Here is a 14,170-nt window from a genome sequence, read left to right on the forward strand (position 1 = left end):
ATACCATCTTTGTCCATTATTATCAGCCACCGTCTCGATGACCTCTATCGGCCAACCTCCAACTACTGCTTGACCAACCTATCATCATTGTTTTCCGACAACTTTTATCAGCCAACCTCTAGCCACAGTCTCCTACTACCACTATTGACTGACCTTCGACCACCATTTACAATGACCAATGGTTTGCCAACTTTTGGCCACCACCAACCTTTATTAGCCAACCCCTGACCTCTACTAACCAACCTCTACCCACTATTTCTCGACGCTATCCATTGTCTAACCTCTCGCCAATTTTCTCCAACAACCTACACTAGCTTGTTATTAAGAGTATTTTCAGATGTAATAAAATAAACAAAAATAAATTTATAAAATATAATAAAATTTCAAATATTATCATATCGGTATCTATCGATTACATTAATCTAAAACTGATGAAAGAAATTAATTGACATTAATCTGAAATTGATGGATATCACATTAGTATCTATCGATGACATTAATTTAAAAGAAATGGATGACAACCATGAATGTGAAGTTTTACAATATTTATAAATATTCTTTTAATAGTTTGGTGATTTACCATAAATTTCTTTATTATTATTTAATCATTCTAATAAAAAATGACTTAAAAAATACTAAAATAAAATGATAGAAATAAAATTTGACATTTGAAAATACACAAAACGTAAACAATAATTTAAAACGAGAAATGGAAAGATGGAAGGAATTTAATATTTGATCTATAATCATATGGCGACCACCATATTTGAAGACTAGAATTTATTAAACAAAAACGACAAGCCGCTAAATTGGTAATCCACACAACAACAACTGCACTCTCTGCTTCTCTCTCTCTTTAGCCCATTAACCCCAAAGGGATAGAAACAAACATCGATAACTGGGAGACGCTGAAGATTAGCCAAACAAACAGCCAACCTCTGCTCAATGTTTATCCACTACTCATAATTCCTCTTTATTCTCACTGACATTATTCTTTCTACTACCAGGTAACAATTTCTCTCTTTAACAATGCATTCTGTTCATCATTACTGTTTCAATGGTGGGTTTCTTTTCTTGTTTGCTTCACATTTCCCAACCCTTTTCTCCTATTGCATTGTTCTGAACACCCATTTGGCAATTTGTCTTGGTTTTGTTTCTCTTACCTGATTTTCCTGGCATCCAAACAGAGTAAAACAGACCCTTCTTCTGTTTCAGCGTTTTTCTTTGCTGATTTTGGTTTTTTAGTTCTTTCTCAACGAATTTAGTTTGGTGTGTGAAGGGTTTTCTGTAAAGTGTTTTATACTCCTGGGGTCTCAGGCTTTTGGTCTTTTCCACTCTGCTAAGTGAAACTAAATCTTGGAACTACTTTTCTCTTGTGCTTTATGTATAACCCCCTTTGTGTAAAAAGTGAAACAAATTTGCTTGTTGCCTTTCTTCATCTTCATTACTTGCTTTAGCTAGGGATTTGATTTGACCCTTTTCTTCATTTTTTATTTTGTGCTTTGACCCTGATTTTGAACTATTTCTGTTTGTTTTCTGGGAAATTTGTTTTAGATCATGTACTTTGAAGCTCTGGGAGGAGCCCCACCTTTTTGAATCTGTGAAAATCGTTGGTTTTTCTGCAGTTTTATTTGGGACATGAGTTGGACTTGTGATGTTTTTGTAACAATTGGGTGTAATTAAAAAGTTAACAGCCTTTATGATGGCTATTAAAATCTTGATTGGTTTTTTGTCGGCTTGTTTGTGTTTAAATGTCAACCAAGCAGTGGACTGTTTGTACCTACTCCTGCCCTTATTTCACGGCCAAATTGGAGGAACATATTTTGACATCCATTATTGAACATGTACTGATGAGAAGTCCCATTGTAAGAAACTATTCTTCAGTGCTTTACTTGAAGCGACTAAGTTTCTTTTTGAAATACTCGTCTCCTTCACCTCAATCATGACTGCTGGTTCTCTCCAGTGTTTCTGAGTTTTGGTTTTACTTTTTGAGCATGCTTGAGTGCACTGCTAATGTCACTGTTCAAGTCTTGGTGATTTAATTTAGTTGGATTGTAGAAATGAATTTTTCTCAAAGCTTTTGTTCACATATATCCTCAAATGTTAGAGATATGATCAACTTAAATCTCTCTCCTTCAACCAGAGCATAACACAAGTGATAAGGTAAACGATACCCCCTTTTTTTCTTTTTTCTAACCCAAGTAATTTCTCGAAACAATTGCTTGGCTCTACTACATTTAGTTACCAAGAAGCTCGTACGATTTTAAATTTTAGATAGGTACGTTGCTACCATGGTTTAAATATTTTTCTTTCTTCTATATAGGAATAGGGAAAGTTCGTTGATATATTTCTTATTAGCCTTTTTGGTTTTTTCATTTGCCCCATGACTGCTAGACTAGATCAACCTATGAAACTCTCATAAATGGGTTGTAATTTTGAGTCCCTATAAAAGATAGTGATTTTGAGAAGAACGGCATGAGAGTAGCTAAAAACGATGAAAATTTTCTTTTTATACCGTTTCCTATTCCATAATAGACAAACAATTTTTAAACTTGTCCATTTACAACTCCTTCAATTTTTCTCATTTTTTACTATTTCTTTAACACTTGTTCCACTTTAATGTAGCTTGATATGTGTGAATGTATGCATTCATTACAAGGTAAGATTTTTATTTGGGTAATAAAGTATGAAATTAATGCTGTCACTTCTTTTCCCATTGTGGCTTCAAATGTGATGATGAGGACCACATGCTGTTCATGAACTACATTTATTTCCCTGAGGTCCCTCCATTGGATTCCTACCCTCCCCTGTTGTGATTTTTAAATTTTTATTTTCACTTGCAGGTTTGGTGGGTCAGGAAGCATTGAAGGGGGATACCAGACTAAGCTTTCATTTACTTCATTTTCAAAAGGGTAGCTATGCAGACCCCTAAATCAAGGTAACTTTCACCTTCACCATTTCCTTTAGTGTTTTGCTTCAACAAAATGTAGAGAATTGAGCTATATTATTTAACAATACATTAGTACTATTCATTTTGTTTGGCTAATTTATGTGAAGAAGTAGTTGTTGACTAGTTTCAGTTTTCACCGGCTCACTCTTGACTCTATTGTTAAAGTGAGAGGAAGAATTGATTAGTCATATTTTGAGTTTGTGTACTTTTCAGCCTAGCCTGTGCCCTATATTTGAAATTTCTAAACGTTTAACATTTGAAATGATAGAATACATATAGATGTATTATTATTTAAGTCAGTTAATGTCCATGTTCTGTTGATTTCTAGATACTGTTTTTGTGGAGTAATGAAAAATTTTATGTCCTTGTCTTTGAGTTAGGGTTCATATGAATGTAGATGGTGCATGCTTCGTGACAATTAGAAATCTCTTTTTCGCTATTACTTTTATTACTTTTTCCTATTTGTACTATGACTACAAATAAAACTCTCATTTGGCCCTATGAAAGTAACCAGAACCTGTGCTCAGTCAACAAAACCCTTCGTCAAAGACCTTTTGTTCTATTTTCTTGGTGTTTCCTTTGCCATTAATATTGTTACTGTTTTTTTCCTAGTATGGTATACATCTTATACCATCATCTGGATAAACTTTCTGGCTTCATTTTAGGGATTTGAGTTCTATGTGATGGAGTAGGAAAAGTTATGTCGCCTTCTTTAGTTGTTATGTTTTATAGATATACAGAGGCCAAAGCAGTGGAAAGCTATGTTATTGATGATCATAAACATGACAGTATTTTGATAAAATTACCATAATTCCTGTCTTAAATAAACATTATTTGAGGGACAAGTATATCTATAAGACATAGAATTTTATGAATGAGACCATCAAAATCATTTATAATTAGAGAATTTTGTTTCAACCTTTTGAACAAAATAAAGGCCAGAAGATTGTGGTATATAAACAGTTATTATGAACCAATAAATAAAATTTAAGAATAAATTATGCCTTTTGCACTGCTGGGAGTTGATATCGCGATTGCCTTTCCATGTTTTCAATTGCATAACTTCATGGAAAATCTTTTCTATATACACATCGATTGTAATTCAACTTGCCTTGTTGTTTCTATCTTTGTTTTTATAATTTCTAGATTGATGTGATGATAAGTAGATAGACATAGTATTAAGTTTTTGTCTATTCAACTTATCGTCATATTACTTCATTTGTCCATAGAAATTCCTTGCCGGAAGCACCTCAAAAGGCTTCTCCTCGAGTTGCTCGGAAGCTTCGGCCAACCGCACTGGAGTGTGATTCTACTTCCTCCTCTAACCAAGTAAATAATAGAATCATTAAAGAACGAAGCCCTAAAGTTATTGATCGAAAGTCACCTAGAAGCCCCGCAAGCGTCGAGGTAAATCTTAATTGTACCTTTTGGTTTTGGTTGAAAGTTGAGCTTATGAATGGTGCTTCAATCTCTATAATCTATCCTAAAACGTAGAACAGTCTAAATATCCAATATTATTAGTATTTGGCATTCAAATTCTTGGAATTTATACTTTTAGAAAGTGAAGTGACGTAATTACAGTTAAGTACTCCTAGCCTTCTTTTGATTGAATGGTTAAACTCTCTCATGCACTGGTTTCACCAAATGTTATTTCCTTTGAAAAGATATCCCAGTTTTTTCATTTAATCCTCATAATAATATTTTGCTGCCTCATTGAGGCATTGGCTGAGATTAGTTTGAATTGTGACTTCATAGTCCTAAAAGTTGTTCAGAGAAGCTCTATTATTTCAAACTTTTTTAAATAGGTCATAAATGTTGGGTACTTGCCTGAAAATTTTTTGGTGGTTGTATAATCTTGTATTACATGATTTGGCGAGCACTTCTGTGTGATCTTTTTTTGTTGAACTTTATTTCTTTGTGTTTAACCTTCATAATTGTAATGCCTTCAGCCATTAGGACCTTCTCTTATAAATCCTTTTTTCCCGTTTAATTTGCTCAAACCCACCTTTTTGTCTTCCTATTCGATTTCCCTTTTCTTTCCCAAGCTATGGACTTCTCCTGGCTGGTTGTTTTGATGAGGATTAATATAACAGGTTTTGTCCATAGATCTTCGTTTATAGTTTTACGCAGAACGGCATGTTCCATGTTTTGTTTTTGAGGTGGACGTCCTTCAATGCCTCTGATGTTTTTTCCTGAGAAGTTATTTTTGAAACTTCTAAGACCTATTTTTCTTGTTGGCTGCTTCAGAAAAAGCGTCCGAGCAAGATTTCCGAGTTGGAATCTCAGGTTTCTCAGCTCCAAGAGGATCTGACCATAGTGAAGGACCAGTTATGTTTATCTGAATCATGCAAGAAGGCATTCAAGCAAGATGCCGAGGAGGCCAAGAATCAACTTGTAGCCATGACCTTAAAGCTTCAAGAGTCTGAAAAACTAGTTCTTCAGCTCTCTGCTTCTGAAGAAGCTCGTGTTATAGAATTACAACAGATCTCGCAAGACCGAGATCAAGCCTGGCAATCTGAGCTTGAGGCCATTCAAGAACAGCACAAACTCGACTATGCTGCATTGGCTTCTGCTGTAAATGAGATTCAGCAGCTAAAGATCCAGCTTGAAATGGTAGCTAAGTCTGAAACGAAAAAGACCGAGCATGCAGATTCAGCAAATAATGAACTCGATAGCTTGAGAAGTAAACTAGCAGAAACTTTGTGTCTTGTGGAAAGAATGGAACACGAATTGAAAAACTGTCGAGAATCTGAAGCTCAGGCTCAGTTGCTTGCAAGAGAAACTCTAGCACAACTTGAAGATGCCAAAAAACGGGTGGAGGAGCTCAGATTTGATGGTACGGAAGCAAAGAAGGCTTACAACGCTATTGCTTTAGAGTTGGATGAGTCAAAAGCACGTGTTAACTTATTAGAAAAACTTGTTGGTAAACTCGAAACAGATGTTGCTAATGCTAGCAGTAACCTTTTGCAAAATCCACCAGTTGAAAACAATAAAAAGAGAGGAGAAGATCATATTGAAGAACTTTGTTCTCTCAAATCAGAGATCGAACAACTGAAAACAGCCCTTGAAGTGGCCGAGACCAAATACCATGAAGATCAAATTCAGAGTTCAGTTCAGATAAAGATGGCTTATGAACAGGTCGAGCAAATAAAATTCAACATGAATTCTAGGGAGTTTAATCTGGAGCAAGAATTGAAGAAATCCAAAGCAGATATCGAAGAGTTAAAGGCTGACTTGATGGATAAGGAGACTGAATTACAGGGTATCTCAGAGGAGAATGAGCAATTACAAGCGAAGATCCAGAAGAACTTGTCTAGCGAAAGGGAATATGAACTCGAAAGGGAGATCAAGGAATTGAAGGAACATCTTGCGGAATTGAAGTCTAGTCTCACTGATAAGGAAAGAGATTATCGTAGCATTTCAGACGAAAATGAAATGCTAAAGCTCGAAATTAACAAAAGGATAATGATCCGAGCAAAAGCAAGCAATGGGACAACTGAAGTTGAGGACGCAACGGCTGCTGAACAAGATGCTCTCATAAGACTTGGAATTGTGATGGAGGAAGCAGACAAGAGCAACAAGAGGGCCGCTCGAGTTTCCGAACAGTTGGAAGCTGCTCAGGCTGCAAATGCCGAGATAGAAACAGAGTTGAGACGGTTGAGAGTGCAGTCGGACCAGTGGAGGAAGGCTGCAGAGGCAGCAGCAGCGATGCTGTCTGCGGGAAACAATGGGAAGTTCATGGACCGATCGGGATCATTAGACAGCAGCTATGATTCAGCTGCAGGAAAGTTTAATGGGTCTTATTGTGAAGAGATAGATGATGATTTGCTGAAAAAGAAAAATGGAAATGTGCTAAAAAAGATAGGGGTACTGTGGAAGAAACAACAGAAATGAAGGTCAAGGTCTTGGGATGTCTGACTTTGTATTATGAAAACCATATTGCTTTCTTAGGATGTATTTACTCTTAATATGATGCTATGCTGTTTGTTTTTCTCATCTTTCAAGGGGTTTGGTTTGGTTGGTTTCTCTTCTCTTTTCTGCAATCTCAAAAGTGAAAACCTTCTGATTTTTGGCAAAATGAGCAGTGGGAAAGTCGAAAGTATTCATAAATGGAAACTCTGGAACAACATGAATTGAAACTGAGCTTGTGGGGTAAAAATTGAAAACATCATAGTTTTGGAAGAAAAGATAATTTAGAATTTTCTAACTCAATATGTGGGACGAGAGAATATGAACGTTAATCAAAAGCTAATTTAGTTAGTTTCAAAGCAAATAATTTAGGAACTTAAAAGGAAAATAGAAAACAGAAAACAGTTTGTTTATAAAAGATAATTTTTTATATTGTTTAATCTCAACGATTTCAATTTATTCTCTCCTTTCTTCTTTATCGATTATTTCCTACCTAGTTTAATATAGCATTTGAGATACACTATTATAATCAAAACTAAAATATTCTACTCAAACACACACTTATGATATACCATTTACTTGAAGTCTCACACCAATCTATGATTCATGTCACAAAGTGCATGTTTTAATTATGGTATATTCTTGAGTAAAAGTAGAACTTTATGTGATATTTGATTCCAGGATGACTTAAGTTGAGTTAAATGATTTACAATGTGAGTCTTTAATCATAGGCTCTTTTACACCAACTGACTTACGATGTGAGTATTTGATTTTGTCCCTACTGTTATATGCTCCTTCGTCACTCGTCGGTATATTTTATAATTGTGATTATGCATATGACCTTACCTGTATTAAACTAGAATTATATGAATGTTATGATTTAATTGTGAATGATTTTTTGTGGTAGAATTTAGGAAAAATGCTGCCACGTAGAGGTGCTTGAAAGAGTGGTCAGAGAGGCAGAGGAGCGGGGAGTAATTAGCTTAAAGGTCAGCCTGTTGTGCAAGTTGCTAACCCCGTTGCACCCATTACCCATGCGGACCTTGCTACTATGTCAACCTAGTAGGAGCAGAGATTTAGAGATACTGTGACAGATGCATTGGCATAGTTTCAGCCAACCTAGCTTGTCACACCTCGCCCTGCATGCATCCTAACTCGCTATGTGAGACGCGGTGTGACCTTGAGCATCTTTGACACGTTGAACGCCAAAGAAACTCTGCTTGAGGTCCTCAAACTTTTCTTAATCGACTAGCATGTTACCTTAAGCTTAAAACACAAGCTTAAGGCGATAAACAACTTAACATAAGTAACCAAACTCAAACTTTTATTTCTTAAGTTGGGTGATTACAAAACTTAAACTTTAAAGCTAAACGTTTGACAGTTCTTCTCGCCTAGCAAGCTTTTTACCCTTTCCTTACTTAAGGTAAAACTTAAAGTATAAGTCAAAAGACTTAGTGAGGTTTTAAGAAATCCTTTTCACGAAATACCTTTCGTAAACATCATTATTCAAATCAAATCGTATAAACATCATTATTCAAATCAAATCGTATAAACATATCTTTTCACACAATCAAATCAAATTGCACCAACATACATTTCACATGACCACACATTAGTCAACAACCATTCCTTTCGCCAATAACCTGAATCATTCTTTACGCAAAAACTCCTCATCTCGTGTTTAGACTACTGAGATGACCTTCTCATCATCAGCATCTGAGGAGATCTTGATATGTTTCTTGTTTCTCAAGTCGAAGCGCAGTACACATCTTTTATGCATCGTCCCATTCATTTCACCATGCACGTCTTTTATACATGGTTCCCTTTACTCTTTATGTGCACACCATTTCATAAATCATTTAAACACATATATCATTCTTTAAACATAACATAAGCTTTTATTCAAATCTCGTTGGAAACACTGGTATTGAAATTATTATTTCAAATCAGAATAACTTTTAAAGAAAGCTTTTATCTTATAAACACTTTGAAAGAAACACACTTACAAACTTGGAAACTCAGACTCCAAATACTTTTCTTCTTCTTCTTCTCCCTCAATCACTCCAGCAGGCTTCAACACTTAGCTTTTCTCTTCAACCTTTCAGAAAATCAACCCTTAATAGTCTGATTGATGACCCCTATTTATACTAGTCTTAAATCAACTTAGTCATCCTTAAATTCTCAATAACTCACTAGCTCATACTCTTAGTGGTACATATTTGAATCTTATGTTTAACTTAAACACGCTTAGCTTAAACTCCTACATGTGGTCCATTAAGTAAACTTATGAAATTTCCAAGAAACTTCCTTACTCCTTCTCACCTACTCTGTCAAATTGCTAAGAACCTTAATCGCATACTAACACTCAACCTTCAAAAGTCTTGTCGCATAACCCTTCTCACAAACTAACTCAATTGCCAACCTCTTTTTGCGTAGTCTTGCTTCAATGCCAAAAATTAACTTTTCTCTACATTCTTTCATTCAAAATGCCTGCTTTTCATACTTAACCAAAATTTAACCTCATAATTTAGGTACGGGTCTCACATAGTTAGCCCTTATTCAGGCTCCAACTGCACCTCAGAATCTGTCGAATCAGTTGTCAGCTGAGGTAAAACATTTGCAAAATTTTAGGAAGTACAAGCTGCAGACTTTTGATGGATCTTTGGAGGATCCCACCAAGGCAGAATTGTGATTTACTTTTGTGGAGACCATATTCCATTACATGAGATACCCTGACAACCAGAAGATTCAGTGTGATGTTTTCATGCTTAGGTAGAGAAACTGGAAAGCTGGCAAGCGATTAGAAGGGCTCGTACATGCCATATGGGAACTCAGTCTTGCTTCCAATTTTCATTATTTGATTTTCAATATTTTTTATTTTAAAATTTTTATTTTATTTATCTATTTTTATTTTCCTAAAATTTCATATAACCCAAGGACACATGTTTTCATTGTATTCTTACTGATTTTGCCAATTTGTGTTTTTCGAGCAGTTATTTTAATTTATTGTAACAAAAAATTTAATTTTCAAGAAAGTATCAAATTGTTATTTATCTTTAAATAATGACCTTAGCTCAGTATAAGAGTTTGGGTCGTTACATCAGCACTCACACACTTGGTCTCTAATAAAAACAAAACATGAAGAAAAAAAACGTCGCAACGCAACATACACCTGACAGAACGTCTGGGGAGTCCCCATCCCCCAAACATTCCAACTTATGATTTTCATAATTCTCGACGGAGCTGTATCACAGCCTCCACCGATCAAAGATAAGAAAAATAAATTACCATCCACACCTTTTGATTTCTTGTAAGGATAATATCATAGGTTTTAATAAGTTAAATTTTGTGAACCAATCAAAATTATTAAATACCTTTTTGAAAGAGGTGTTTTAAAAAAATATAACAAAGTAGCAAAATATTTACACCGTATAGAAAAATTCAAAAAATGAAAAATAACAAAAATATTTCATCAACCCCATCGTCAACAACGCACATAATATATTTGGTACACGATCGTTTAGATTTTCTATTGTTGTTAAAAATTAAACATGTTTTAAATAAATAAGTTATATGTGAGTTAATTTATGTAAGTTAGAGAAGGATGTGAGTTATTCTCATGACAATTCTATAAATAGGATTGAAATGTTGTAATCTAAATCATCCAAGTGTGAGTTGAATACACACAACAAGTCTTCCAAAAAGTTTTTTGTTTTCTATCAAATATTCTATTCGGTGATTATTTATTTGGGGTGTTCATCAAACGCTTCCAACAAAGTGGTATCAGAGCCAGGTTTGGAGTCAAAAAATTGGTTTTGCAAATGGCAAACAACAATTTAGTTCCCTTCCAGATACCTCGACTTATGAAAGAAAATTATAGTAGTTGGTGTATTCGAATGAAAGCTCTACTTGGTTCACAAGATGTGTGGGACATTGTTAGTAATGGTTATGAAGAACCAGAAAGTGATGCAGCTTTTAATCAAGCTCAATGAGAAGCTTTACAAAATACAAGGAAAAAAAGATCAAAAGGCTCTCACCATCATTCATCAAGCCATTGATGATAACAATTTTGAGAAAATTTCTGGAGCAACTACTGCATATCAAGCATAGCAAATTTTGGAGAATACGTATAAAGGAGTAGATCGAGTCAAGAAGGTTCGTCTTCAAAAATTGAGAGGTGATTATGAATCATTACATATGAAGGAGTCTAAATCAGTTTCAGATTATACTTCAAGATTGCTAGCAGTAGTAAATGAAATCAAAAGATTTGGTGAGGCAATAAGCGATGAGCAAGTAGTAGAAAAGATACTTCGCTCATTGGATGAAAAATTTAATTTCATCGTTGTAGCTATTGAAGAATCAAAGGATTTGAGTACAATGTCCATTGATCAACTTATGGGTTCTTTACAAGCCCATGAAGATAAGCTTCTTAAGAAGAACAAGCAGATGACTGAGCAACTTTTTCAGAAGTTGAAATTAAAAGACAAGGAAGGCAACCTAGAAAAAGAAAATCGAGGTCGAGGACGTGGTGTTAATCGTGGACGTGGTGATTTCAAAGGTCGAGGTCGAGGAAGCTACGGTCAAAGAAAATTTGATGAGAGTAATTCAAACTCAAATTCATCAAGAGGTAGAGGAATACAACATTATTCGAGGTCAAGTGGGGAAAGATCAAATAATGACAGGAGATATGACAAAAGACAGGTTGAATGTTATAATTGTCATAAATTCGACCATTATTCTTGGGAATGCAGAAATATAGTTGAAGAAAATGCAAATTATGTTGAGAAAAATGAAGAAAGCGGTGATTCCTCATTGTTTCTAGCATGCAAAGGTGCGAAAACATATGAAAACAGTGCATGGTATCTCGATAGTGGTGCAAGCAATCACATGTGTGGAAGTAAATCAATGTTCGCGGAACTTGATGAATCTGTTGGTGGCGATATCGTATTTGGTGATGCCACAAAAATTCCAGTTAAAGGAAAAGGTAAAATTTTGATCAATTTGAAGAATGGGAAGCATGAGTTTATCTCTAATGTTTATTATGTGCCTAATATGAAGAACAACATTTTGAGTTTGGGGCAACTCTTAGAGAAAGGCTATAATATTTTGATGAAGGATTATAGTCTTTTGATAAGAGATAATCATGACAAAATTATTGTTAAAGTGCAAATGACGAAAAATAGAATGTTTTTATTAAACATTCAAACTGATGTTGCTAAATGTTTAAAGTCATGTTTGAAAGATCCCAATTGGATTTGGCACTTGAGATTTGGGCATTTGAACTTTGATGGCTTAAGATTATTAGCCAGGAAGAACATGGTGAAAGGGTTGCCATATGTCAAACATCCAGATCAACTTTGTGAAGTTTGTTTTCATGGCAAACAATCAAGGAAGAGTTTTCCACAAGAATCATCTTCGAGAGCAAGGAGATCATTGGAGTTAGTTCACACGGATCTTTGTGGACCGATCAAACCAAGTTCTTTTGGTAAGAATAATTATTTCTTATTATTTATTGATGATTTTAGCCGAAAAACTTGGGTTTACTTTGTCAAGGAGAAATCAGAAGTATTTGGCATGTTCAAGAGATTTAAAGCTTTGAGATCAGACAGGGGAGGTGAATTCACTTCAAATGAATTCAAAACTTTTTGCGTAGAAAATGGAGTCCGTCGACCTATGACAGTTCCATTTACTCCTCAACAAAATGGTGTTGTTGAAAGAAAGAATCGAACAATACTTAACATGGCTCGAAGCATGTTGAAGTGCAAGAAGATGCCAAAAGAATTTTGGACACAAGCTGTAGAGTGTGCAGTGTACTTGTCAAATCGTTCTCCTACTAGAAGCTTATGGAACAAAACTCCTCAACAAGTATGGACAGGAAGAAAACCATCCATTGGTCATTTGAGAGTATTTGGATGCATGGCTTATGCGCATATACCTGATCAAAAGCGTAGTAAGCTTGATGATAAAAGTGAGAAATATGTGTTTGTTGGCTATGATGCAAACTCAAAAGGCTACAAGCTTTATAATCCTGTTACAAAGAAGACGATCGTAAGCAGAGATGTTGTGTTTGATGAAGAAGCATCATGGAATTGAAATGACGAACCAGAAGATTACAAATTTTTGTTTTTTTCCTGACGATCGTGATGAGCCTAGTGACATTGCTTCTCCACCAACGTCGCCAATCACACCACAACAAAGCACATCTTCACCATCTGCAAGTTCAAGTGAAGGGCCTCGTGGCATGAGAAGCTTACGTGACATATATGATGAAACTGAAGAGTTAAGTCAAAGTTTTAATAACCTTACTCTTTTTTGTCTATTTGGTGACAGTGAACCTTTGAATTTTGAAGAAGCTTCGAAAAATGACAAATGGAAGATTGCTATGGATGAAGAGATAAAAGCCATGAAAAAGAATGATACGTGGGAACTTTCTACTCTTCCAAATGGAAAGAAAGCAGTAGGTGTCAAATGGGTGTTCAAGATAAAAAGAAATGAAAAAGGGAGAAGTGGAGAGATACAAAGCAAGATTAGTTGAAAAAGGATATTCTCAAAGAAAAGGCATTGATTATGATGAAGTATTTGCTCCCGTTGCTCGTTTGGAAACTATAAGGTTGTTAATTGCTCTTGCTGCACAAAATAATTGGAAGATCTTTCAGATGGATGTCAAATCGGCATTTTTGAATGGATATCTAGAAGAAGAAGTCTACTTGGAACAACCTCCTGGTTATTCTGTGAAAGGCCAAGAGTATAAAGTTCTCAAATTGAAGAAGACATTATATGGATTGAAACAAGCACCAAGAATGTGGAATAGCAGAATCAACAAATATTTCCTTGATAATGGGTATTTGAGGTGTCCTTATGAACATTCTCTTTATATTAAGGTTAATGGTCATGGAGATATTTTGGTAGTTTGTTTGTACGTGGATGACTTAATTTTTACAAGAAATTGTGCAAGTATGTTTGAAGATCTCAAGAAGGCGAGGACCCAAGAATTTGAAATGACAGATATAGGGCTAATGTCATATTATCTTGGCATTGAAGTGAAGCAGTCAGAGGAAGGAATTTTCATCTCTCAAGAACGATATACTAGAGAAATTCTAGAGAAGTTCAATATGATGAATTCTAAGCCTGTCGCAACTCCGATTGAAACTAGGACCAAACTGTCCAAACATGAAGAAGGAGATGATGTTGATCCTTCATATTTCAAAAGTTTGGTTGGGAGTTTGAGATATTTGACTTGCACACGACCAGATATTCTTTTCAGCGTTGGATTGGTGAGTCGATTTGTGGAATCTCCTACAACTACTCATT

The 14,170-nt window shown here is 35.2% G+C and overlaps 1 protein-coding gene across 3 annotated transcripts; it reads left to right on the forward strand.

Moving 5' to 3' along the window:
* The first annotated feature begins 779 nt into the window (after positions 1-779).
* LOC103501623 (interactor of constitutive active ROPs 3-like) lies at positions 780-6,946 on the forward strand. 3 transcript variants are annotated; one of them, XM_008465266.3, is made up of 5 exons: positions 798-1,007; positions 1,767-1,865; positions 2,844-2,938; positions 4,180-4,357; positions 5,198-6,946. In XM_008465266.3, the coding sequence occupies exons 3-5, from the start codon at positions 2,919-2,921 to the stop codon at positions 6,842-6,844; spliced, it is 1,845 nt and encodes a 614-aa protein (XP_008463488.1). In that variant the 5' UTR covers positions 798-1,007; positions 1,767-1,865; positions 2,844-2,918; the 3' UTR covers positions 6,845-6,946. The 3 variants fall into 3 exon arrangements, with proteins under 3 accessions (XP_008463472.1, XP_008463488.1, XP_008463458.1); XM_008465250.3 differs by lacking the exon at positions 1,767-1,865 and having other exon boundaries at positions 780-1,007; XM_008465236.3 differs by lacking the exons at positions 798-1,007; positions 1,767-1,865 and adding an exon at positions 1,873-2,163.
* Positions 6,947-14,170: the final 7,224 nt, after the last annotated feature.

This window comes from Cucumis melo, chromosome 12 (genome assembly GCF_025177605.1).
Source record: "Cucumis melo cultivar AY chromosome 12, USDA_Cmelo_AY_1.0, whole genome shotgun sequence".
Lineage (NCBI taxonomy): Eukaryota > Viridiplantae > Streptophyta > Magnoliopsida > Cucurbitales > Cucurbitaceae > Cucumis > Cucumis melo.